We start from the raw sequence: 27,629 nt of genomic DNA, 5'->3' as shown, positions 1-27,629 counted from the left end.
CCACTAGGGGCCGTCCTTCCGCACAAACTCTGGGCGGCGGCCCTGAAAATCTCCCACTCATCGCCCGGCATAGGAGCCGGCTGCCTTTAGGTGTTCAACAGACTGCCTGCTCAGAAGAACCGCTTGCCCTCCCGTTGGGTCGCATCCCCGTCTCGAAACGACCTCCTAAACTGCCGCCAGTTTAGGCAAGGGGATGCGGAGGGGGTTCGGGTAGAGAAAAAGGGTTCCTGGCGAAGCGCTGCAGCCCGGCAGCGTGCAAGGCGACCGGGGTCCTCGGCCGTGCCGGTGGAGCAAGGCGGGGTCCTTTTGGCGGGGCCTGGGCGGATGAGGTCACTCTTTGTGGCGGCGGCTGTTGGCAAGATGGCGCCGGTGCTGGCGGAGAAGAAGCTGCTGGGGCCGGACGGGTCCGCGCCCGCCGACTTCCCCAGCGAAGAAGAAGAAGGCCAGAGCCTCTGGTGAGGGGCCACGCCGGGCTTCGCTCCTCTGCGCCCCGGGCTGGAGAAGGAACCTAGGCGCTCTCCCTATGAAGGGGGATGGTGGAGCCGGCCATTGTCAGGGAGTGGAGGGAGAGGAAGGGAGATTCCCTTGGACGCCTGCAGAAGTCCCTGCTGAGGAAGGGCGGGGGGAGTTTGCAGGCTCGGCCGCCTTCGGCCTTGGGAGGAGCTCCTGGTGCAGGACCTGGAGGGCGTGGGATGGAGGGATGGGTTCTCTGTTTCTTCTCCCTTGATGATGATAACGGGTAATTTGTCTATAATGATAATGGATAATAATAATAACAACAGTTCATTTGTTCATAATAGTGATGTGTAATAGTAGTTCATTTGTTCATATTTCTAATAGCAATGGTAATAGTTCATTTGTATACTGCATTTTTGGACAGATTAGTGCCCACTGGGAGCAGTGAACAAAGTCAGTGTTATTATTATCCCCACAATATAACTGGGGCTGAGAGGAGTGGCTTACGCTGGTGCACATGTTGAAAGTGTGAGAGAGACATTCCCGAGAATGCAGAAGCCAGGGAGCTGCATAGAGGAGCGATCCACCCTGCCCAAGAACGAGTATGCCTTTCTTTTCTTCCCTTATAGTGACACATTATTGGAGTCCCTCTGATTACATCCTTGGGTTTCACAAGAAGCACTCCTTCCTCAGGGCCTTTCACTTTCAAAATGGGGTGCTTTTAATTTGAGAATTTCAAGTAGGTAGGTAGCTGTGTTTGTCTGCAATAGAACAGCAAGATTTGAGTTTAGTGGCACCTTAGAGATCAAGATTATCAGATAGAAGCTTTTGAGAGTCAAAGCTCCCTTTTTCAGATACAGCTTATATCCTGAAAATCCTCTTGAAAGCATGTACCTGAAAGTTTTGTTGATCTCTAACATGTCACTGGACTCAGTTCCTCTTAATTTGAGAGCCAGTGTCACCATAGGCTGCAATCTGGAGGATGCTTTCCCGCGAGTAAGCCTTATCAAAGAAAATAGGACTCACTTCTGAGTAGATCTGCTTAGAATTGCTGGTGTAGTGTTGGAGTAGAATCTGGGAGAGTTGGGTTCAAATTTGCATGCTGTCCATTAAGCTCACAGAGAGGTCTTGAACCACTCATTCTTTCACAACATAATTTGCCTTACAGGGTTGTGAGGATAAAGTGAAGGGAGTACTATAGACACTACTTTTTTGAGGAAGGGTGGTAAACAAAATAAATACGAAATGCATAACCTTGACCTGTCCAGCAGCTATAGGTTTTGAAAACAGAGGAGAGTGGCTCTGTGGTTCTATGGGAGAGTGCTTGCTTTGCATGCAGAAGGTCCCAGCTTCAGGTAGCTGCTGTTGTGAAAGATCTTTGTATGAGACTCTGTACAGGCACTGCCAGTTTGAGTGGGCAGTACTGACATTGAAAGACCCGTGGTCTGATTCGGTATACCACAGTGTCATGGACACAGGTAGAGCCTGACGTACCGAAGGTCCTGGGTCCAATCCCTGATATATCCAGTTATAAGGGTCATGTAGTCAGTGATGTGAAAGACCTCCACTTGAGAGTTGCCTCTAGTTGGAGTAGACAATACTGATCTTGAGACATCCATGATCTAGCTCAGTCGAAGGCAGCCTTATGTGTATTGGGAGGAACCGTGGTTCAGTGGTAAAGCATCCACTTTGTATGCAGAAGGTCCCACGTTCAGTTTCCAGTTAAAAGACTTGGTAGCAGGTGAGGTGAAGGACCTTTATTTAAACCCTGGTGAGCCTCTGCCAAATAGGGTAGATGGTGTCACCCTTGCTAGGCCAGTGGTCTGACTCTGTAGAAAGCAGCTTCCTGGACGGTCATGGATTTCTGTGGGAGACAGAGCAAAAATAGTGTTGTCAGTAGAAAATGGATCAATTGTGAGTGCTTAAGGGTTTCACGTGATGGTTGTTTAGGAAGCCAGGATGAGATGTATCTGATTCTTTTGACGGTAAAAATCTTCAACTGCATGTCCTCTGGTCATACTTCCCTGTTTCGTTCAAGCATTTAGCTGCAGGGAAAGTTGCTGCTGTTACTGTCCTGCCCAGCAGTAGCCTGCATGTGTGAAATCTGAAGCGTCTGTCGTTATCCTCCCTTGACTTTGAGAGGTCTGCCATTGTCAGGAATGCTGTTCTGCAACGGAAACTCCGGTGTGAAGAATCGTTCTGCAATGCTGGAGCATTGTAAAAGTGAGAACAGCGTGTTAGTCGAAACATGAGACTTTTCAGTGTGTTCTTCGGTGTGGGATCCCCTGCATCCAGTCTGTTCTGTCCCCCCGCCCACCTCGCATCATGAGGTGGGATGGAGTTGCAGGACTGACCCTTCCCTTGCAGCATAGCAGTTTCTACTCTGCTTTTTGTTGTCACTTCAGCGTTTCTCTAGTTTGCAGTTCTCGTCATATACATAATATTTTTACTAGAGATTTTAACTTCTCTTGTGAGCCTGGATGCTGCTTTACGGTTGTCACCAATAATTATATAGCAAGGCACAGAAGTCTGTGTCCAGGACTGGGGACGCTCCCACTCCATCTGTGGTAAAAGGGTGGCTTTCTGTGCACAGCAAGTCTCCACTGGTGCTTTTCCTCTTTGGTATTACCTCTTAAACATGGGGAGGAAATTATCTGAAGCCATTGCTGCTAGCCTGGTTATTCTTATGAGCAATTTTACTGTTATGGACCAGGTGGCATTACAACTCCCCTGACTGTCTCCTGGGAAAGAATGTGTCTGACCAATAAAAAGAAATATTCTTTGGGTATTCATTATCACTAGTGAGGTAATCAGTTTTATATATGTGAAGCCTGAGTCATTGTTGCAAATCATGACTTTCCTGCGTGAAAACACTCAGTGCTCGTTTTTCAACAGGTATCCAGCTTGCATCCTTAGATGCATTATGTCAGAGTATGGCCACGTGTCCTGATAATGAGTCTTTCAGTGTAGTTTCTGTGATCTAGAAGACCCAGAAATTCAATCAAATGCATCCAGTTATCAATGGAATTAATAGTGCAATCCTAAGAAGAGTTACTCCAGTCTACATTTACTCATTGGGCTTAGAATAGAGTAACTCTTTACTTCAGTCTAAGCCTATTTACTTCAATGGGCTTAGACTGGAGTAACTTTTCTTAGGCTTGCACTGTAAGTGAGGGAAAAGTAAAAGTGAATATGCCCTTTGCTAATGAGGTTTAAAGGGTTAAGCACTTGAGTATCTGTTATCCAGGAATGCTTGTGTGTGTATTCTAAACCAAACTGATTTGATTTACCCTTAGCAGTACGCCTGAAAAAATGCGAACAAGCTGAAATCTGTTCAGAATGCTTGGTTGTTCCTGTTTTTTCTTTGAAGTTTCTTCTTTTTCTAGCTCTTCAAAGACGTAGTTTTCACCCAGTTAGCAATGTGGTATGATGTGAAGTTGGGAATCAAATTCTGAATTTAGAAAGTCTTCTTTCCAGTAGCTTAATTCTGAGCATTAAAGTAGATGCCTGTTGTGGCAAGGCAGCAGGTTAATGGGTTTAAAAATGTACTGGTGCCATTTCAGCAAAGTAATGCAGAAAAGTCTACCAATGAAAATATCATATTTCCTCTTGGTGGCAGAATTACATGGAGGGTCAGGTTTGCAAAAGCACCTTCTTTACATAGAATGTCATTACTGTGTGCAGCACAGACTTTTAAAATACACTTAATTGGATCTTCTGAGTTTTTAAAAAAATAGAATGCAACATGCTGGCACTATTCCAGCCGTGTTGGTGCTCCTAACCATAAGAAGCCAAGAGCAGATTCAAATCACGTTTCCAATGTTATAATTCATGCAGTTCCTAAACAAGGGAGCGTAGTAAGCGGTTGCTGTAAAAACAGATTTGGTGGTAATTAAGTTTTGCTTAGCTAATTGGGAACTTTGTATCATGTAGTTCTCCTTTTTGCGCTATGGAATTGCATCTGCTTAAATAAGCAGAAAGTGGAGAAGGTGACTCTCAGTAGACATGCGGAGACGCTAGGCAGTATCCCTGCCTTGGAGACTTTAGGACTTTGCAGAAAGAGCTGGTAGCTGTTGGGCAAACTGGTGTTGCTTCACGAGATCAAAAGCAAATATTATTCTTGTTTGCTTAGGAGAGTCATTCATATTCAGAATGTGACAGCTGTGCACAGATAGTTACAGGGCATAAAATTTAACTGTAAGAGGGTGGGGATGGTGGTTGATACTGCTGAGGTGTACAAATGGGTGTGTCCTTGGCCCTTCTTGCACCTGTAATGACTTGTCAGTCCATTAGAGATGCATTATAATATGACCTGATATCCCCTCCAATTGTACATTAAAATGCCATGTTTTTAACGCGGTTTGTTTGCGGTTTAATAGTATGAGTGTAGGCATTAACGTTTGTATTCTATTTTGGATGTCATTGTAAAACATTATTTTCAACAAGCCATTTCACTGAAATGTTAAAGAGGTAGGCGCTGAGTTTAAGTCAGATTTTGTTCTCAAAGCTGTATGTAGTTTTTTTATACAGAGAGGCATTTTAAAATTCCTTTGTTTCACTGTAATTACACTTTGTTTCGGGTGAGTTAATAAGAAAATGTGTTTTCATGCAGGCTTTCAATATTGAGTGAAGTTTCTACTCGGTCAAGGTCTAAATTACCCTCTGGCAAAAACATTCTTGTTTTTGGTAAGTATCAGTGAGTAGTAGGGAGATAATTTTGCTTTTTGTAAAGATACTAAGATCATGGGATTTTTTTTCCTTTTTAAAAAGAAAAGCTTAAGTGTTAGAAGAAAAAGAGCCATTTTGCTTGTTAGAAGCCTGTTGTATGTGGGCTTAATATTCTACTATCCAGGCTTGTGTTTTGATAACATTTACGTTGAACTTAATTTGTTTCCATAAAGCTTTTGTGCTCACTAAATGTTTTGAAAAGTAGGTGCAATGAGAGCCATTCAAAATATTTTTTAAAAAAAAAACATGCTAGCATGACTTTCTTTTTATGGAATCAAACAAAAGATTAATTCGTTTCACTTTGTAGCCAAGTAATGTTAATTGTGACATGGAAAACTGTGACTCAGAGATACTTATAATGCTGCTTCATTTTACTGCCCTTTAAAAACGACAGAACAAATTAGATGCTATTTCAGCATCCTCAGAAGATTACTTAAGTTCTTAGTTCAAAGGCAGGGCCATTTCTTGCTAAAGGTGGTAATAATAATAAGGTTATTATTATTTTGCCCTGCAAACATATTGGCAGGTGATGACGGTTCGGGCAAAACAACACTCATGACTAAAATACAAGGAGCAGAGCATGGCAAGAAAGGAAGAGGGCTGGAATACCTCTACCTCAACGTTCACGATGAGGACCGAGATGGTAAAGGCAGTGCTTTTTCTAATCTTAACATTTGTTGGAATTTTAAAATGTTTTTAATGCAGTTTGTACGCTGCCCTTTCTTCAAGCAACTGTTCCGAAGTGTGCCCCTTCCCATTGAATTCTCATATAAGGGAGGCTAGACTAAGATAGAGTGGATGGCCCAAGGCCACTCAATGAAATTTATGGGCAAACAGGGATTTGAATCTTGTATGCTGGCTCTTACACACACCTGCTTTCTGATCCTGTGCGTGTTTTAAAAGGAAGTTGGTCCATACTTCCAGGTATGGTTTGTAGACGCACAGTTGGATTAGTCTTTTCTCTTGTGTATTGACATGTGGATACAGTTTGCAAAAGGGAAGGCATAGACTGCCTGATCTTTTCCTTGTTTCTGTAGGTAATTTCATGACTCTAACTCATTTGCTCACTTCTCCTCTGTTATCTGTCCCGTCCCCCCACCCCCGGGCCTGGTACTCAGGGTGGGGTTTGTAGGGTTCTTATCTCTTATCATCTTCTCACTACATTCTGATGAGGTGAGTTAGGCTGACAGGTAGCGGCTGGACTCATTGAGCTTCCCAGTTCGAGAGGGGGGTTTAAATATGGAGCTTTGAGATCAAATAGTAGTGTGATATTTCTTTTGTGGTTTTTACTGATGCTTGCTTGCTGGCTAGGGAACTCATTCATGATTTCCAGGATAGTTCCCCCCGCCCATTCGCTCCCCTCCTCAAGCATGAAGCATATCGGATCATAAATGTGGATTCTGATAAAGAATGTCGCTTGTCACTCCTGCTTGAATGAAAGGCGAGTTCTTGGTCCACTCAGCCGAAAGAGAATTCAGTTCTCGTTCTCAATTCTGCCTTAACCTCTGTGTATTAAATCAGGCTGAAATATTGCCCGCAAATGTAAAGTCCACTGGAATGTTTGGTTGTTCTATATAAAACTTTTATAAATGCATTTGTACTGTTGTCTTGAGTTTAAAAGCCTTGAATAGTAATCATAATCCATGTGAAACACAAGAAGTTATTTCTTGTTTATTTTGTTTGCTGAACATCAGTTGAATCTTGACAAGAAGGTAGTGAACCTGTGGAAAAGATTCTGCTAATATGAAGATTTTCCTTTTTTTCCCAGATCAGACCCGCTGTAATGTCTGGATTCTTGATGGGGACTTGTACCATAAAGGGCTCTTAAAGTTTGCTGTTTCACCTGAATCATTACAAGAGACCCTTGTAATCTTTGTGGCAGATATGTCAAGACCATGGACTATTATGGAAGCTTTACAAAAATGGGCCAGTGTCTTGCGTGAACATATTGATAAGCTGAAGATCCCCCCTGAAGAGATGAGAGACATGGAACAGCAATGTAAGTAAGGTGATGCTGAAATGGTTGTATACATACAACTTTCTGTGACAGCTGCTAGTGAAAACCCACTTTGCGGTGTGTGTTGTGATTGAACAAGAAGATCAGAAAAGTAAGTCTTAGTAAAGTAGACCAGTTTGTTCAGGAAATGTAATCAGTCTTACAATAAAATCTAATGTGCTACCTTAACAGTAGGTTGTTAAACTAACGAGGAAAGATACCTTTCTGCATATTCTATATAGGAACAGATTAGACACGCAGCCTCTTGTTATGGTGGAGTGACTTTATTTCAAACTCAGACAAGTCTGTAATGTTAACAGAATTAATATTCCTAGTACAATGAAACATTATGGCCGGAGGTATACGTTCTGAGACAGTCCTGTGTAATGGTTAGAGTGTTGGACTAGGATCTGAGAAAGGCAGGATATCTTCTTCACTGGTGAGAAAGGCAGGATATAAAAGAAAGTAAATAAATGCTTCAGTGGGCAACGGATTTGTGTAACCTCACATTTAATGCAGAACTTGGCATCCTGAGAGTCTTAGCTTTTTTAAAAAAAAATCAAGATCTACTACTTATTCTTGCAGAATTAGCCTTAAAAACAGAAATGTATAGAAACCTTAAAATGGTATATATGGGAGTTCCGGTTAACACAAAATTTACCGGGGGAGCAAATTTCTCTGGCTTATTTCAGATAATGAGAGATTGATGTTGGTCTTTATGAGAAGGAGCCTTTGAAGTTCTCGGGCTCCTGGTGTCTCAGGAATTGAAGATACTTCAGTTTGACCCCAACAGTATTTAATGGTCACCTGCCATCAGTTTGTTTCTTGCCCACAAACCAGGGTTAAGCCAAGCTGCACATGTCAGGAGACGGTGCACAAGTCCAAGGGCTTCACAGATCGTTCTTGAAATAACAATAGCTGTTCAATGGAGCACCTGAAGGCAGTCCAAGGAACTGGACTCATTGTTACTTGGCTTGCAAAAGTGTTCAGAAGTTGACATTGCTAAGTGAATCTTGGAGAGCTGTGGCAAAAGACCGACCATCACAGAGTTCATGTTTGATGTTCCTTGGTTGGCAAAGGCTCATTTGCTTATTGTTTGTGGTTAAGCTGTTTTGATGTGATCTGCACACGGCAGTTGTTACCCTCTTTGTTCTGCCCACCTCTGTGCACATGCTCAGTCCCTCACTGTCTGGCCTGCTGCTTTCACAAGTCTAGTTTCACTGGGGGCTTTCTTGTTAGCCTCCATGGTCAGCCCCACTGACCTGTGAGCACTGCCCCTTCTTGCCCTCTGGGGTGCTAGCAAGGAGTAACCAGTGACAGTCCAAGTCTCCACCTGGCACATGCCACCCACGTGGTGTTTCATCCCCCCACATGGTCAACGGCTGTCTGCAAGGGGCCAGCTGAAGTCAGCCGAAGAGACCCTCTTTCCTGTGCCAGGAGGTTTTATTCTCTCCCTTTCCCCACAACCTGGGCAGGTCAAAGGTGCAGGTCAGAGAGGCTTTTACTGGAGTTTCAGAGGCGATGGATTTGACACAGTCCAAATCTACAAATAAAAAGCATTTCTCCACAGCCCAACTAAAGTGTTTTCAAGCTGTCATTGGAGGCCGTGCAGGTTGTGGTCACCCTTGAAAATGAAATGTATTCCTTGTCTTCCAGCTTGCTTCTTTAAGAAAAAAACCATTTGGATCACTTTCCAAATTTTAAAATTTTATTCTCCCCACAAGTTAATAGCTTTGCTAGATTTATGAGCTGCAGTTTCAGAAAGACAAAGGCCTGAAAAGTTGCATTGCCAAAACTATCACGAGGGAGAGGCAATATTTGTTCTGGATCCATCTCCCATTCATGCATAATAGAATGCCAGCTCAGCCCCGGTGTATTTTATTGACTTCATTTTTACCCCCCCCCCCCTTTTTCATCAGTGGGGAACCAAAGTGGTGATATCGTTCTCTGCGTCTCTGTTTTGTCCTCTCAGCAGCCCTCTGAGTTAGGTTAGGTTGAGTATGTGTGAGTGGCCCAAGACATCCAGTGAGTTTCCATGGCAGAGTGGGGAATTCGAACATGGGTCTCCCTGATCCGACACTCCAACCACTATGCAACACTGGCTCTCTTCCTTTAGAAAGATAGCCCATCTGTGCACAGGAAAGGGGCTGTGTTCTGTACTATGCCGTGACCACTCCTGCAATTTCTCGAACCTCTGCAGAGCTTTATCGCAGTATCATCATTGTCCTTCTGCGGCTGAAAAGTGTAAACCCTGGTTAAGGTAGCAGGAAGAGTTCTGTTTGCGGAATAAGACTTTTTTCTGCTGTTATTTTGTTGCAGTTCCCTGTGTGAGTATGTGTGTGTTGTGTGCTGTCAAGTCGATTTTGACTTATGGCAACTCTATGAATGAAAGACCTCCAGAATGTCCTATCATTAACAGACTTGCTCAGATCTTGCAAACTGGAGGTTGTGGCTTCCTTTATTAAGTCCAGCCATCACATTTTGGGTCTTCCTCTTTTCCTGCTGCTTTCACTTTTTCCTAGTGTTACTGACTTTTCCCAAGAGTCTTGTCTTCTTGTGATGTGATCAAAGTATCACAGTCTCAGTTTTCTCATTTTAGCTTCAAGGGAGAATTCAGGCTTGATTTGATCTAGAACTCATGTATTAGTCATTTTGGCTGTCCATGGTATCTGCAAAACTCTCCTCCAGCACCACATTTCAGATTAATCAATTTTCTTCCTGTCAGCATTCTTCACTGTTCAGCTTTCACATCCATACATAGTCTGACCCTTAAAGAACCTTCTTGTCAGAGGACTGGGGGACTCTACCGAACAACGTCTAATATAGCATTGGAGGCTGCAAATGCAACAGGGAGATTGGGGGAAAATTGGGGAAGCAAGCAGAAAGTACTTCTGGATAATTTACTGTGACTTCTGGATACCTTACTGTGCATTTATTTCACTGCTGAATTATTTTGAACTGGTGGGGAGATGTTAATATTGTGTAGTAACTAGATTCTAATTTGTTGTGTTCTATTGACGCAATAGTTGAATAGTTTGTCAGTGCTCTGTCCTAAATACTTTTAGGACGTAATAACTTGCTTCCTGGTGCTAGTCATGCTTCACTGGAAAAAGCCTCTTGTTCTGTTTGACTTTAAATATTTGTGTGCTAATTTCTTCTGCATCCAAAGCAGCTCAGAGAATAAACCCTTCAAAGCACAAACCATGATAGAAACACAAGGTAATATACATTTGAGTAACAGTTCAGGCAACACTTAAAACAAATAACAGCATTGTTTGAATTGAGCAAATATGTGGGATACCCTATCTTACATGATGCTGAGGAAGGCAGGATAGTTATTCAGTCAATGGTACGCATTGCAGAGAAACTTAATGAAGGTGGGACCAGAGTTTTCAGGTACATCTGATACTAGCGATAGCATTTTCAAGTAACTGATCCCTCCTTTGTGAGCAGCAAATATGCCTGCTTGTAGAATGGACGTCGGGTATACTTGTTTTAAAGCCAGTTAGTGGGAATAGACAGTCTAGGTACTTAAAGTGAGAGGCAATGAAATCAAGGGCAAATGATGTAATATATTTAAATATGAAACGAACCTTTGCAATATTAATTCTTCTGCAACTGCTAGTGTAGATTTCAAGGACAAAACCTTAGGAGGGCAAGATACAGGTCCAGCAGCATCTTAAAGACCAACTAGATTTCCAGGGTCTGAGCCTTCGAGAGCCATAGGTCCTTTTGTCAGATATGAGGAGTGGAAAAAGGGAGGAGTCCCGTAAGCTCATACCCTGGAAATCTGGTTGGTCTTTAAGGTGCTACTGGACCCGTATCTTGCTCTTCTATTACAGATCAACGGAGCATCCCGTCCTGAAAACATCGAGAGTTCATTAGAAGAACCTAAAAGCAATAAGCTGTTTGCCAGCAGGTGTTCTTCAACCTACTATCTCTCAGAAATTGGCATTGTTGGTTGTCTCGTTGAACAAGTATTTAAAAAAACCATAGAGATATTTGCACGCTCATACAGCAAACTGAACCATGTTGGCCTAAAACCACCCATCGGATTTTGTGTGGGGTACAAATATGTGTGAGGAACAAATAAATGGGGTACAAATGTGTGGGGTACAAATAAATGGTATTTCAGCTGAGGAGACGGGGCTTAACTGTATGTTCCCCTGTTAAGAGGCCTGATATCTTCATGTTCTTCCAGTACACAAGATTATGCTTATCTCTGGAAGTTGAATGGCTCTTTGATGCTGCTTTTGTGAAAGCTCAGCGCTTTTTAGTCTTATCAGCGGTGAGCTCAGCTGAAAAAAATCACTCCTTTCTCCTCCTAATGCTTGACACTTCTCTCTTTGTCAAGAAATCCCATCTGACAAGGGCTGCCTGTTGCTTCGAACGCCACCTTGGGCATCAGCTTTGTGGTGGGCTCGTTTTAAAGTTAGGGCAAAATACTCGCTGACTTCCAAAGCTGTATCATGTGGCTTTATCATAGCCACAAAGAGAATGTCCTATTCAGTGGGTAAGAAGGCTTCCTTTCTTCTGCAGAGGTCTGTTTCTGCTGAGGGGGGGGGGGGATTACGTCATTCCATCTTTGCCTTGTGAAAGGAGACATGAACGATGCCTGCTGCAGGAGAAATTAAATGCCTGCTTCTGGGTTTGGGCAAAATAAGTTTCCTATTTCCATGATTGCAGAGTTGAAACATTTCATGCAGTTCTTGTGTCTTGTGTGTGTGTGTGTGCATGCACACTGAAATGGGAACTGTGAAGGAAATGGCTGGAAAATGCAGGAGAGCACGGCATCGCAGGCACAGTTAAGTGTGGTGCTATTCCCCATAGAAGGTGTTGTATGATCTGCAGCAGCTACTCAGATTAACATGAGAAAAGTTTACTGTGAGGGAAGCCCTTGAAGGGCTCAGTGCGGTTGCTGTCTCTAGGAGACTCTTTTCTTAAACATCAAAAGGGTTTCTGCAATTCAGGGATGAAACAATTTAGCCATTATGTGTTTCCTTAGCTGCTGATATAGTTAAGACTAAATGTGGAAAGGAGAGTATCATGATAAAAGCAGCTACCCAATCTGTACCTCCAGTAATTTGCGTTACTTGGTTACATGTTAGACAACGAGTGTGTCAATTTCAGGCATTAGCACTTCGTAAAATTATTGAGTTTAGTGCTTGGCACTTTGTTCTTTGCCATTGGCGTATGAGTTCTTGCACTTGGCACTTGGCATTTGCCTTTATACTTTTTGTGAGATGCTTTGCCTTTTGTATGTATCCAAGCTTAATGTATGTATAGTTTATGAGACCCCTGAGAGATTGTAACACCACTAAATGATATTTGGAATATATTTCTTAAGTGACTATTTAAAAATTCTTCAGTTAGTTGATCACGGTTTTTTCCCTGTTGGATATAGTTAAGACAGCAGGGAAATTATGCATTAAGGGGCTGGGGGAAGGCTACAAAACAGCCCCTCGAATTCCTGCTTTCAGGATGAGCCTTAGCCACAGCTGGAATGGGGAGATGACTCGGGAAACAGTTGATAAATCCACAGATGTTTGGGGTGGGTGAAGAGAAAGCTGAAGGATTACTCCTCTAAGTCCTACTAGTTTCCAGTACATGGAAATACTACTGTGTGCTTCATTTAGACCATGTAGCTTTCCTGTTTGAGCTCTGCTGTAAAATTCTGTTCCCTGTAAGATGGGCGCGTACACAGATCACTTCTAAGATTGTATTTGCTCACTATAGGTAGCATCTTGGTGCCAGCAGAAAGTATAACAACTGTGTACTGTACAGCCTCCCAGGCTAAAAATGCACCTAAATCAGTTTGCAGTGGTAAGAGGCAGACGACTTTGGCAGCCTCTGTTTATGAGCAATATCTCCTCACATCAGTATTTATAGTTTCCAGTAAAAGAGAGCTGGGCTCTGAGTTGCTGTAAATGAGCCACGGCCTATGCTGGTTTTTGTTTGCGTTGTTTTCTAACTTTGTATTTTTTTTTATTGCAGTGTTTGTTGGGTTCCTTTACTGCCTTATATTGTCCGATTGCTTTGTGTTATCAGTCTCAATGAGAAAGGCAGGCTGTGAGAAACTAAATACATTCTCCATTCAGGCCTTTATTCTTTGCAAATTTGAGTGTGTGCGTATGTGGGGGGACTGTTAGAAGACTTTCATAGGAGGGGTAGAAATATTCTTGTGAGGCTTCTTTCAGCTTGTGAAAATCTTCGGCCATATGGCATTTTAGAAGAAAGCTTGGAGGGTAGAAATGGCACTTGGAAGAGTTTAACTCCAGGGAAGTTTTATGTTCTGGTCTACTTTCTGTCTGCCACTGAGCTCTAGTGTGTCTTCTAGCTACAGGCCAGGGAGGGTTTAGGTCCTTGGATGCTTTCAGCTGCATTCCATCAGTTTCTGCTGTAGAGGAGAGTAAATACTGTTCCCAGGGGACATGGTCATGAGATATTTCGGCTCAGCCTCTCTGCTGGTTTGGGCTGTTCTCTGCTAGACTTGGCTCTCTTGAGGGTCATGGGGAGGAGAAAGCAGCGGCAGTAATGCGGGGCATTTCCCAACCGTGGCTGTTGCTTCTGGGGTCCGCGGTGGAGGCTCCGACCTCAATAAGGGGATTGAGTGTTAATGGAAGCTATGTTTTGCTTCCTGTTATTTCTGAAACAGTAATGCTCTAGTGTGGAAGCAGGAGCAACACAAACAAAAACATTGGTCTTTGAGCAGAAGAAACAGGGAATGCTGTTTCGTGAGAAGAAAAGCTCTTGTAAGGTTTAGCAGGGGTGGGATATCCCCCTCAGAAGTCATTCAGATAATCGTCCTTGAAACCATTTGAATGGATGGTTCTTACAGTAACCTGCTGTTGTAAGTTCTACATGTGAACACTTTGTCCTCAGTGTTTCTGTTCTTTCCAATTCAGCCAAGGTACTGCCCATAACATGAAGCAATTTTCTGTTGCATCCTTTTGCTTCCATAGTCGTGAAGGCTTTTCAGGAGTATGTGGAACCCGAGGAAGGCTATCAGGGGTCGCCGCAGAGAAGAGGCCCGCAGGGCCAAGACGATGAAAATGTTACTTTACCACTTGGGGACAGTGTGCTGACCCACAATCTTGGAATTCCTGTGATAGTTGTTTGTACAAAGGTGAGCTTGATTGCCATGGTGGTTTTTTATTCAGTGTATTGGAATGCATCTTTTCTACTCCAGGCTTATGTGGGGGCCTCGACACTGCTGTAGTGGATGCCCTCTCTGCAGTCCCTCCCTCTCTGTTCTCTATTGCAGCTAAGTCTGTATTTCTGAAATGAGCACACATTCTCTCTGCACTCAACTCCTAGCCCTTCCTTTGTCCGCCCTGCATTGAATTTTCTATTGTAAGCTGTTTGGGGCAGGGTTTATCTCCTAGTTCTTTGCAAAGAGCAGCTGAGATGCTGCTGGGCCAAATGGGTTCTGAAGCCTGCTCCACAAGTACCCAGGGAATGAGGTTTTGACATGGCAGAGGACTAAAATGGGAGGGCGAACTGTACGATTTCAGATAAAGGTGGAGGGTCACATTTTAGAAGTTTCCCCCTATATGAGAAACTCCTTGTAAACATAAAACTTTTACAGCAAGCAGAGAGAGGGGCTAGAACGTTTCTCCCTGCTGAGCTAGCATGGAGTTGTATGATGAAAAGAGGTATTCAGAACTGGGAGGCCCTGACAGCAGTATGAAGCAATGTCGTCCATTTCGTATGTGTGAAGTGCCATCAAGTCACAGCCAACATATGGCGATCCCCATAAGGTTTTCAAGCCAAGAAGCGGACAGAGGTGGTTTGCCGTTGCCTGCCTCTGCTTAGCTTCTGAGCTCTAAAGAGATCTGGCTAGCCTGGGCCATTTCTGCATGTGTTAAGCTCAGGCCTAATCTATCTGCAAAGAGCTTGCACATTGATGGCACATTCTTATTATTGAGGTAGGGGTGGAAGGAAATTGCAAAAGTTACCTTCTCTTTTTATTATAACTAATGTATATAAAAGCTGGAAATTCTTCCGTTTTTTGAGAGGAGTTGATCTTGCTCTTCCCACTTCCAAAGGTGAGCTGCACAGTTTCTAATTTTTGCTTTCGTTTAAAAATTTCAGTGGCAACTAGAGTGTCCTTGTGGGTTTCTTGTGACCATAATATACACACTCAGAGGTTATGCCATCCCTCATTTAAAAAGGTATATATTTTTCAAAGGTTCAGTGTTACATAGAATCCTTTGGCTTTTAACAAGTGTATCTAGGAGGAATGTGAAACACATAATCCATTGCCTAATTCTTGACCCTAACTTTCAAAACAATAATTCCAAATAAAATTCAAGAATATAGTGTCTCTCACTTTCTATGTCTCTATATATGTCTCTCTCTCTCTATATATATATATGTCTGTCTGTCTCTCTCTCTATATATACACACACACATATACAGCCATATACACAATATATATACATACACAGTACACACACACTGCATATATAAAAGCCAAAAACTGTACAGTGAAACAAATTGGAAGTAATTAAAGGCCCCTGAGTTTTCTTCAAAGCAAAAGTGTCTCAGAATATGTGATGTTTGTAAACTTCAGATGAATGCTTCTGCATGACATTTTAAGATCATATACTCTTGCTTTTCCAACTTTGCTTTGTAGCATCACTTGATGGCTTATGAAGTATTTTTTTCTCTTAATGGCCTCAAAGAAGGCTAGCTTTGAACATGGGTTTTTATGCAGTTCTCTCCCCGCCTTCCGAGTACATGTTCTGCACACCTTTTGTGCATCTGGCTTCCGGAAGTCTTAAGGCTTCTTTTATGCTTCTTTTTCAGTGTGATGCGATGAGCATACTAGAAAAGGAACATGACTACAGAGAAGAACAGTTTGACTTTATTCAGTCCCACATTCGCAGATTCTGTTTACAGTGTATCCTTTTCTTGCTTGAAAAAGGGACAGAACTGAAGAGTGGAGAAGTTGAGTGACTCCCAAGTCCGCCATGCCATACTGGCTGTATTTAACCTTCCTAGGTTGCTTTTAAACCATAACCTGTATCTTTCAAGTTTTTGCCTAATTTCCAGACCTCCACCCTGCTCCAAATTATCTCTCATTAGTTACTGAAATGTCTGTTCTGTTTAATTTTGAAAGTGTTGTTCGCTGGGCCCATCCCATCGCCATGTTTGAATTCAGTGTCAGATTGGTGAAAATTTTGCTCTTTTTTAATCGAGTAGTATTAAGAAGTTAATTGCAATTTATTTTAATATTGTTCTCCTAAAGCTTTCCTTAAAACAAACAAACAGACGGTGCCGCCTTGATTTATACATCAGTTAAGGAGGAAAAGAACCTTGACTTGTTGTATAAGTATATTGTACATAAAACATACAGCTTTCATTTTACCACACCAGCCTTAGTGGTAGAAAAGGATGCCGTTTTCATGTAAGTGAAAAGTCTAGGTAAGACATAGAGCCAAAACACACGAGAAGAAATACCTAGATTCAGCACGTGTTCTCTTACCTCAAGGTTTGCCGGGATCTGTAGGCGTCCTGGAAGCTTAAAGTTTAGCATTTACAGAGCAGCAGGAAGGGAAATACAGGCGCCTGTATTTCCCTTCCCCTTCCTGCTGCTCTGTAAATGCTAAACTTGTTCTCCTACCTCAAGGTTTGTTGGGAAGTGTAGGTGTCTTGGCAGCTTAAAGTTTAGCATTTACAGAGCAGCAGGAAGGGGAAGGGAAATACAGGCGCCCGTATTTCCCTTCCTGCTGCTCTGTAAATGCTAAACTTTAAGCTTCCAGGATGCCTACAGATCCCGGCAAACCTTGAGGTAAGAGAACATGTGCTGAATCTAGGTATTTCTTCTCGTGTGTTTTGGCTTATAGTGCTGAAATATTGTCTTGACGTGCTAATTTGCACGAAGCCTTACAAACCCACTTCAGTGGGGGAAATTAAGCTTTGTGGGTGTTGGGAGAATTGAAAGGCACTTGTATATAAAGCAAAAATAAGATAATAATATTTACGTCTCAGTTACCTGGACTAATCCTCACTGATTTTAATGTAGCCTTTTTTTCCCCAAATGAGTGTGTGTGTGTTTTAAATATCTGTTATCACCTTTCCCTGCAATTGCACAAGATGTCTGACAGCAATAAAACTCTACAACAATACATTGAAATATCATTCTGATTACAACAAGATATACATAAATATGATTGCAAGTCATGTAAATTATTAACAGCAGCTGTCAATCAACCAGAGTTCATGTTTTGCAGCAGATGAAAGCCAGCATAAAAGGGACAATGATAAAATATGAAAACCCACATAAAAGAAGAAAAGAGCAAGAGTCCAGTAGCACCTATAAGACTAACAAAATTTGTGGTAGGGTATGAGATTTTGTGAGTCACAGCTCACTTCTTCAAATACAGCTAGAATGTGAGTCCATCTGTCCTTATATCTTGGAGAGTGAGTGATTTCAGATGCTGGATGGCAGTAGCAGGTGTGATTGGATTAGGTGGAATATTAGGTGGGTCTGGAGAGATCAGCATTGGTGGTGAGACAGGAAGCCTAGGTCAGCAGCGGTAATGAGACAGGAAGCCTAGGTCTCAGTTCAATCCAGATGGCTGCATTGTCTTGAGCTTCGTTATCGGTTGCATTTCAGCAGTCTCTCTTTCTAATCTCGCTTTGAAATTCCTCTGCAGGATAACTGCTATTTTAGGGCAGCAACTGAATGTTTTGGAAGGTTAAAATGCGGGGGAACAGTAGCAGCTCATCCCCTATCACACATTTTGTTAGTCTTAAAGGTGCTACTGGACTCTTGCTGTTTTCTGTTGCTACAGACAGGCTAACACAGCTACCTATCTTGATCTATCTGCATAAAAGAAGAAGTGATAAAATAGCATGAAAACCAGCATAGAAGAGACAGTGATAAAAATATCAAATGGCATCAGTTGAGCCAAAGTTCAACAAAAATGGCATTTGAATGTTAGAAAAGGTCGTGCCAGTTGATTCTTTTGGGGGAAAATATTCCAAAGTTCCGTTTTCCCCACAGAAAATACCCCTTTCCCCTTGCCTCCCCCCCCAGTCTCTACTTAATGGGGTAGTCTGGAGTGGCGCGTCAGAAGGTGACCTCTTTGTTCAGACTGTAGAGGGAAGTGCACAGCCCTTCAGCTGTCCTAGTCCTAACGTGTTAAGGATGTTAAAGTCAAGGCTTTGAATTAGCCTTAGAAAGGTATTGAAAACTGGTAAAGATCTCTCAGAACAGGCATTGTGTTGTTGCTGTGGCCATATTCCTGTCAACACTGGGCTGCAGAGTTTTGGGCCAAGTTGTGGCTTTTGAAACATTGTTTCCGGTAGCTCCACATATTACAGTAGTCTGACCTTGATGTAATGGAAGCATGGTTAAGTGTAACGAGATCATTCTTTTCAAGCAAATGGAGCTGCAGCTCCAACCAAATTTGGCAAAAGTTGGCATCATGCCCCGTAAATATCCTAAGGCCTTGCCAATTCTAAAGACACCCCCCCAGCCTATGAACCTGATCCATTAGGGAGAAAAGCTTCCCCTTTCCAGACAGGCAGGCAATAAGCCACTATCCAGATTTGAAGAATGGCTGACTTCACAGTGCCTCAATTTCTACCTGGATTCAGCTTCAGTTTTATTACTCCCAGTTGCATTTTTGGTCTGATCTCTCTTTACGAAGAGATCGTTGTCGCCTCCAGGAGATGGCATACTGGTGCTTCCCTATTTCAGAATCCCAACTGTATCTCCCAAGAATGGGAATTGGGGGCATAATTAATTTCTGACACTTTATGTGGCATCTTTTGAAGTTTTGGTCCATAGGGGTGTGGAGGTAGATTACAGCAACTGAGCTCTGCTTCCTAGCATTTCTGCAGTCAGGAGGGTCGTTGCTGTGAATCCTGCAGTTAGAATGCCCCATACATTTATTGGAGAATCAGGACTGGCTACAGCTGTCTGAGCGTATCCTTGAATGAATCCAGATTCACTGTATCACAGTCTCTTCTGCCTTCTTGTGTTCCATAATGCAAGCAAGCCTCGCACTCTCGGGTGTTGGAAGGACAGTTTACTTTGCGGAGTGAAGGGGTCTTCATGAAATCAACAGCACAATAGCTTTTATTCTGTATTTTTCTCTGATGAAGAAGGAGAACAGAATAGGTAGTTGAGGAATGCTGTATCCATACCAAACATCTCAGTGCTGTATTTCTGTAATGTGACTCCTCCACCTGAATTTTACTCTGACTTCAGACCTGCTGGCTGGGACAATGAAAAGAAAATTGCCATTCTGCATGAAAACTTTACAACAGTGAAACCTGAAGATGCATATGAGGACTTCATTGTAAAACCGCCTGTAAGAAAGGTACAGGAGACTTTAAAAGTACTTCATGTCTTTTCCTGCTCTTTGGGCTGCGGGCCAGGCTGGCATCTGCATACTGGGAGGTGCTGGGGCCCACTGCTGCTGAACTTTGCCTTTTACGTGCCTGGCTTTGCCATCTGACAGTGTGCCCTTCATCCATCTGCATATGAGCACTTAGTCACCCATTCTCCTTGCCACGTGCATCGTTCAGCATTGTTGGGGAGGGCAGATGGAGGGAGGCTTTGAGAATGGGCAGAGGAAGGACACACAAGCAGGTGTGTGGGTGAAGGAAGGTGCAAGCATGGGGGTGGGGTCTGTTGGTACACAGAGAAAGGGACAGTGGCCCCAAACTGGCTCTGCTGCTATGAGTTGTTTTTTATTCCAGGTTATTTCATGCCATGAACATCAATCAGATAGTTAAGTCATTCACATGACTCTCTGAAGAGGCCTATTTTTCAAGGCTGATATGACAGTTGCTTTGAGGGGCTCCTTGAGGCTGGCTCACTGAAGTCAGATTACACTACTGCAGTTTTTTGGGGGGAAGTGTATGCCTCTTGGTCCCTGATAAACAAATGTTTTGTAGAACTGCAAAATGGGAAGACGCTGGAAAAACTATGCAGTCCAGTCCCTTGCCACTCAGGGGGGCATCTGTAGAAACTCTTCTGGCAGGTAGCTCTCTGTGCTATGTGCAGAGAATATATACAGTGTACAGTTTTGCTGGAAGAGCAAATCATCCCAGCTAAAGTAGAACAACAGACTAAACAGGGGCAAAAAACACTCCCGTTTTAGCCATGCCGAAGCATTACATATATAATAGTATTCTTCCAGAATTCTTAAATTGGCGAGTGAGATTCCTCTTGAGTTTGGTTGTTAAGAGCTCTTGTAACATTGATTCTTTTTAATCAGAGCATTTCTCAGATCTTTCCAACTTGTGGTGGGTACTTATGATTCTAAACGTACTCTACCCTGCAGCCTATCTGCAGAATGTAAGCATGTGGATTAATGCTCTGTTACAATGCTGATATTTGAAGAGAAGAATACGGGCATTATAGGATCTCTTGTGGTTAGTATTTGTAGCTGTAATGCTATATCTCATCTACCCAGAGTAATGAATTGTGTGTACATGCATCCCCCCCCTGGGCTTATAGCTTGGATAGCTATTTTCTGATTGTAACTGGCCTTTTTCTTTTTCTTTTTTTCACATATCAGTTAGTGCATGATAAGGAGCTTGCAGCAGAAGACGAACAAGTGTTTCTAATGAAGCAGCAGGTAAGAAAAATCAGAACACTTTATATATGTTTTTCATTCTTCAGAATTTTTCCAAACCTTGGACTGTTTCAGATGCTTGGTGTTAACCTTTTTTTAAAAAATTCAGTAGTAAAATATATGGGTAGTGGAATATACTACCCCCTCCACTTAACGAATGAATCCTTTGGAAGGGGGGCAGGATGGGACTATCCCAGGGAGGGAGAGAAGTACCTGGCCACTGTTATACAGTGCCAGAATCCAACTCAGCTGAGGACCTCTGGGCTATAACTTCCAGCCATTGGGTGGCGGGGACAGAAACCCTTCCATTGTGCCTAGATCCCTCTCCTGTTTAGCATTTCCTCCTCTTAGAACATTTGCACTCTTTAAAATGAATGTGTTAGGTAGGAGATATCAACCCACAGTGCTCATCCATGACCACTAGTGAATGTATATTACATTTATATTAAGATTTAAGACAGTAGCACCTTAAAGGCCAACAAGATTTTCAGAATATAAGCTTTTAAGAGTCAAAGAACCCCGACAAAGGAGCTTTGCACATTGTGCACTTAAAAGTAGTTCCTTACCATGTTAAATGTCTTGGCTGTTTTGAAAAGAGCCTGGGATTTTTAGTTGCTCAAAGAAGCTAGTTAAAAAAATACTGCATGCCCACCGCAGTGCTGTGGTTTTCTTGGTTCTGCATGGGGAGCCAATGCCAGTTAGACCAGCTTTGAGATGGGGCATAGACTTGGCGACAGTTGCCAGAATCTGGCACTTGGAACCCGTGTGCATCTGTGCGTGTGTGAGTGGGGGGGGGGGTCTGTTCTGTGGATTAGAGAGCATGTTTCCAGTCCATTAAGGGAAGTAACCCCTTTTCTCTTGAGTCTCAGTCCCTTTTAGTGATATCATTTGGTAGTAACTCTCTAAACAAGGCTAGGAATTCAGTTGTAAGGTGAAATTTCAGCTCACAAAAGAGCATCTTTGCTTATTCTTTTAAATTCTGAAAAAAAAATCTGTTGTGTTTCAGTCTTACCTTGCCAAGCAGCCAGCTACACCTACAAGGGCTTCTGTGAGTATACATATATGGGAAAGCCACTTCCAGAGTAAAACAAAAGTTCACCTTCCTCAGAGGTGTGATTGAACAGTGAATCCTTTCCTTGTGTATCTTTTTCTTTAATCTGCTTGGGATATGGTATGCATTTTGTGGAAGTCTTTTCTAACAGTATTTGGCAAAATTCTGGCCTGAGGGGATGCGAGGAGATAATTTTACCAGCTAACTGTAATTTACAAATCTGAAATACTTAAGACTGACTGATTTTGCCCATTGGAAAAAACACTAAGTGCCATATCAGTGAAAGCAGAGAGCTAGCTTAAGGTATAAGGAGACAAAGTGTGGTGTGAGTAAAGAAGGCTTGGAAATTTAAGAAGAGAAAGATAGGAAAGAAAGCAAGACTCACAGCAGTGAGAGGAACCCTTTCTGAAAATACAAGGAAGCAAGCTCCAAATGGTTAGAAATGCTGAAATTTGAACCCAGAACATTTTCCACGTAATTCATCAAACCCCATATTAGTGACACGTGCATGCTGATTTGTACTTTGTTTTTATCGAAGTGAGGGCTGCTGCTTCTTGATAGAGAAGAAGAAAACACATGTTCCTTCTTCCTTCTTCTTTAATCTAGGGCAGCTGTTTGAGAATCCCTGAACAAACGGTTGATGCATGATTGCCTTGGGGAGGGGGTGTTCTTGGTTGTACATCGAATTATGTCATTATACAGGAATCTCCTGCAAGAGGCCCTTCTGGATCGCCGAGACCCCAGGGCAGACCTTGTCCTGCTAGTGTCCCCAGTGCCTCGCCAATAGCATCTGTTAAGAAACCAGATCCAACTATTAAAAGTATGCATTACACTTCAGTTTTCTTAACATTTATTTGTTTAGCCTTCCCTGTCCCTAGAACTCTTTGAGTTTATCAGATGACAGGGGAGGTACAGTGTAGCTAATAATACCAGGTATTTGTTTTGGATACTCAGCAGGGAGCTGGTGGGGCTTGGGAATGCTTTGGTGCTTGTACTCTGTCATGTTTGTGTTTAAACTTGATTGTGTGTCTCCATTCCCTCCCCCCCCCTCATTGTAATTAGATAATGCTGCAAGTGAAGGTGTGCTGGCCAGCTTCTTCAACAGTCTATTGAGTAAAAAGACTGGCTCTCCTGGGAGTCCCAGTGCAGGAGGTGTGCAAAGTACAGCCAAAAAATCAGGTACCGTCAAGTTGAATGCAGAATTTCCTTATGTGCATTTCTTCTGCTTGTATTGTTTTTGAGATGAGTAGGTGTTCAGTCAATGTCGTTGTTGTATTCCTGAGCTCACCTGCAGCTGAAACCTGAGCTCTTTGCCAGACTCACTTTTTTTCTCTTTCTTGATGTGATTCTGGAAGTGTGAAAGAAGGAAATCACAACCATTGCACGATCATGGTCGCATTGTGAACTGGCTGTTCATATATATGCGGCTTTGGAGGGCTCAAGGAATTACAGAGGGAATAAACTGTTCTCTCCTAAAAATTGTCATAGCATGACACAGCTGACTTTCAGGGCTAGATGGGTAGCTTTCTGTCCGCTTAGCCCTCAACAGAAAGCCAGTGTAGCGGTTAGAGTGTCAGACAGACTAGGGTCTGGGATACCCAGGTTCAAATCCTCATTCTGTCAGAGAAGCTCGCTGGGCGGTCTTGGGCCAGTCACTCTTGCTTAGCTTAACTCACCTCACGAGATGGTGGTTGAGAGGATAAAATGGAAGTGAGGAGAATTATGTTGTAAAACCACTTTGGGCCCCAGTTGAGAAAAAAGTGGTATATAAATAAATAAGCCTATAGCAGCCTAGTCCTGTAGTACACTTGAGTTGACTCCCGAGATTTGAGGCAAGAAACTACCTGTCATCCTGCAGTTGAGCAATAAAACATGTGAGGGGTATATTTACCCCCCCCCTGCATCATGGCACACATTCACTGACACAAACATCACACATTCAGAAATGCTAGGGGCTGTGCCTTCTCAACTTAAAACATCTGGGAGGAGCAGAGTTGTGCGGCCAGTTAGGATAAGAATAGAAGCACTGTTTTGTGATGGTAGTTCATCTCTCACCTAGGACTTGTTTAACGTCATAGCGATCAGACCCTTTAAAAATGCATGACTTTCTGGTCAGGGGAGAAGAGGAGAGAATATGGAGGTGCACCTCGCAGTGCACATGTCCCAACCTTAATCTCCCCATCCAAGGTAGTATAAGCTAGTAGGTGCTCAAGCTGGAACAATTTCTTCTCCCACCCCCTCCAAGACTGTCATCAACATTCTGTGGTTCTTTTTCCAGGCTACTTTGTCTCTCCCCCACCCCCCTCAAAAAAACCCGTTGTCTGTACTGGGGAGTCTCAGTGTACAGAAACCTCTAGTTTGTCAGCAGGTGGCCCTTTTACGCTGTTCTCTTGATACACAAAATCATTTTTAGGAGGAGTGATTTTTAAAATATAGATATAGATGCACAACTTCTCTCTTTCTCCTTTTTAGGACAAAAAACTGTTTTGACAAACGTTCAAGAAGAACTGGATAGAATGACTCGCAAACCAGACTCGATGGTAACGGCCAACTCCTCTCCGACAGAGAACGAAGCTTGATAATGCTTAAACCTGCCTATGTAAATGACCAAATAACTATGTACATTGATCCGATAAGACCAGGAGCTCTCTGCTTTGGCAGATGCTATAAGTTTTCTTGGGGCAGGGAGAAATGAAATTTAACCTTCATTGGCTTGTCCCAGTATCAAGTGCACATTCAGGAAGATTTGCATATAAATTTCCTCTGTTTTCAGATAACCATTTTATAGTTTCAGTAGGGCAATTCTCTTGATTTTGGGGGGTGGCAAACAAGGGGCAGCAGCGGGTTCTTGGGAAGAGCACAGAGGTGTGAGATGCGGAAATCTGGTGAAATGGAACGAAAGAAGAAACAAAGTCCCCTTTCCCCGAATTTGCTGGAGTTGGCCATCGACGGCGTACTTGTACTTGGAGAGAATGTGGTATAGTGGAATGTTGGTCAGATGAAGAGTGTCTAAAATGCTGCATTAAAAAGGAAAAAAATGCAAGATCTGGCATGGTAGAGGCAAAAAGCAAGTTGGACAGACTGGAGGGAGCGAAACCAGTGTTAATAAATCCTGTGTTTGAATATATAGATCAGATAATCACTGTTAAAGAAAAAAGCCTTCACAATTGGAGATTGTTTGAGGCTTAAACACTGAGCATCATGGGAATTTTATCTTGATACAAATTGCATTTTTTTTTAATTTTAACAAGGAGATGAATTTTTTTAAAAAGGTGGGTGCCCTTTTTGTCCTAGCTGACACAGTGAGAAGCTTGCTTAGACCAAGTGCCTGGCACAGTGCGAGACGTGTCTTTAGGAGGTGCTTGAATCTCTTGTGCACTGTAGTACAAACAGCCTCTGTTTGACTTTATTTTACAATTCAGTAATTTTTTACAGTTGTGTTTAATTTTAAAACCCTATTTTTTTTCTGATAGCTTCTGCCTTTTGCATGTGTATTTTTTCTCTCTAAATACCAACCACCTGACCTGTTAAGAGGAATAGGTGACATATCAATGCCCCATAATGATCCGTGTTGCAGAATAATGATTTTTTTTTCATAGTTAAACTGCAAAACTTTTTAAAAAAAGAATCCCTGACTCCTGCCTTAAGGTTTTTGAAACCTGTGATGGCTTCTGGTAGACTCCAAGTTACCTTATTCCAGTAAACAATAGAAGTGTGTAGGTTTCCATCAATAAAACATACAGCTTAATGGCTTCATGACATCTATGTCTTTCCCCTTCACTGTAGCCTTTTCAGTCGATTAAATGCTTCTTGGATCGGTGCCCACAGCCACTGAGAACAGTGGTTTAATGGAAGATTCCCACGGTTAATGAATTGGCACTGAGGTTCTTCTGTATGGCATAATTGACAGAGAAACACTACCTTACATTATCGTATCAAACATGTTTGTATTCTACATACTGAAGGGGAAAAAATACCCCACTGTATGAATTATGCAGAGTTTACTTTTATTGATACGGATTTGTGTGTAATGCAAGATCTTATTTCTGAATAGAACACCCCTAATATTTATATAAATATATATATATATATTGTTAAACATTGCCGAATTGATTGACCACTAACACAGTACTGGATGTAATTGCAAACCCTGTGTTTCTTCAAAAGGTCATGTCTCCTTGTGGTTTTTAAGTCTGTCTAACACTATTTAGAAAGCTAAGGGTATTTACTTGCGTTAACATAAAAGCATGTTTACATGTGCCAGTTGGCTTTTTTCGCTCCACTTTTTTTAAAACATTTTTATAAGTTTCAGAACCTCAGTTACATCCACAGTTGCCTAGATTTTTAAACCGAGAAGTTGTGGCCGCAGGGTCCTGTTTGTGGTTCTGGTGCCTCTTTGAATCTGGCATGTGAAGCGATGGATGCTAGTTAAAGCTATCGCCTCACCTCCTCGGCCAGTGGAATTTTCCTCCCACCTTCACGATGCTGAGATTTGGTGCACTGGTGTTGCAGCTGCAGTGGGTCTGGCACTGTGCCATGTGGGAACGCAACAGGTTGCCTTGTGTTGGGATGGCTGAATTCATGTGAGATTTGAGCCGGGAGAACATGGCCACTTGGATGCTGCTGGGGGGATACAGGCATGACTTGCAAGGTTTTGCAGCACTTTCTTTAAATGCAAAAGGGTTCAACCTCTAGTGTCTCCTGTTAAAAGGATGTCATGTAGCAGGCACTGCGGAAGCCCCTTCTCAGCTGATATCCTGGAGAGCCATTGCTGATTGAAGTAGACCACAGTGAGCTAGATGGACCAATGGTCTGACTCTGTATAAAGCAGCTTCATACATACACTATATATGTATAGTACTTTGCCATGACTGCTTAACGTGTATGGTGATTGAGGGCTGACGGTGGCTTTGTGGGAGGTACCTTTTGGTTCAGGAAATGAAAATCTCAGAAACGAAAAGAGGAGGTTGGTCAAGCGTTTCCTGGTGGTATAAAATGAAGGTTAGATCTGTTACAAATAACCAAAAGCCAACAATTATCCTCCTTGCCACTTGTTCAAAAGAGCGCTTGGACCCAAATGGACTTAAAAACCCCTATTTCCTTGTTGCAAGTGAATGCTCCTAGTTTTTCAAAGGAAGGAAACTGTAAGTAATGTGTTTGTTGGTTGCCAAAGTCTAGCAACTTTGGAAAGCTGCACAGTTAATTTTTTTTTCTGTTCTCAAGCATTGGAACCAAAGGCCAAACTGCAAAACAAGCCTTTATGCTTACAAAAAAAATACAATTAACTTTATTTTCAAGATTACACTTGTATGGTAGACTGTTAAAAATTATTACACAGCTTTATTTATATTTACAATGTAGTGACTGCATCTACTGTTCATGTTTAAACTAATGATCTATTCAACTTGAAGGCAAATATAAAGAATTAAGGATTGGCCCTCCGTCAAAATGCTTTGGTTATGCTGCTTGTTTTTTTTTAAGTTTGCACTTTTTATTGGCATTTTAAAACTTGTTTAAACTGAACAGAACTTGTTTGTATTTTATTTAATTTAATGACATTGGAAGTGACTGAACTTAACCATATCTATGCTGTAAATGAAAAGTTCATTCTCCTCTCTTACTAAGTTTATTGATGTTTTTAACTTCCAACAAGGACTGCAGATGTATCCACCACAGCCCATAGTTCAGTTGTATGGCTTTAACCAGGTGCAGTCAATGTGGAACCTTGCTTTCTAGTGCTGGCAAAAATGAGGACATGTCTTTAATTAATGGCTTCAATAAACACAAACCAAGACTG

General features: G+C 42.4%; 1 protein-coding gene across 1 annotated transcript; it reads left to right on the top strand.

Moving 5' to 3' along the window:
- Positions 1–321: 321 nt before the first annotated feature.
- Positions 322–27,629, top strand: DYNC1LI2 (dynein cytoplasmic 1 light intermediate chain 2). Its single transcript, XM_055000412.1, has 13 exons — positions 322–455; positions 5,069–5,142; positions 5,711–5,827; positions 6,953–7,183; positions 14,143–14,306; positions 15,992–16,085; positions 16,457–16,592; positions 19,407–19,518; positions 20,725–20,784; positions 21,788–21,829; positions 22,535–22,652; positions 22,895–23,011; positions 24,305–27,629. Exons 1-13 carry the CDS (start codon positions 325–327, stop codon positions 24,409–24,411), a joined length of 1,503 nt encoding a protein of 500 aa, XP_054856387.1. The 5' UTR covers positions 322–324; the 3' UTR covers positions 24,412–27,629.

The sequence above is a fragment of the Eublepharis macularius genome, chromosome 16 (assembly GCF_028583425.1).
Source record: "Eublepharis macularius isolate TG4126 chromosome 16, MPM_Emac_v1.0, whole genome shotgun sequence".
Taxonomy (NCBI): domain Eukaryota; kingdom Metazoa; phylum Chordata; class Lepidosauria; order Squamata; family Eublepharidae; genus Eublepharis; species Eublepharis macularius.
The sequence above is the reverse complement of the archived record's forward strand: the minus strand, read 5'-3'. Positions and strand labels throughout refer to the sequence as shown.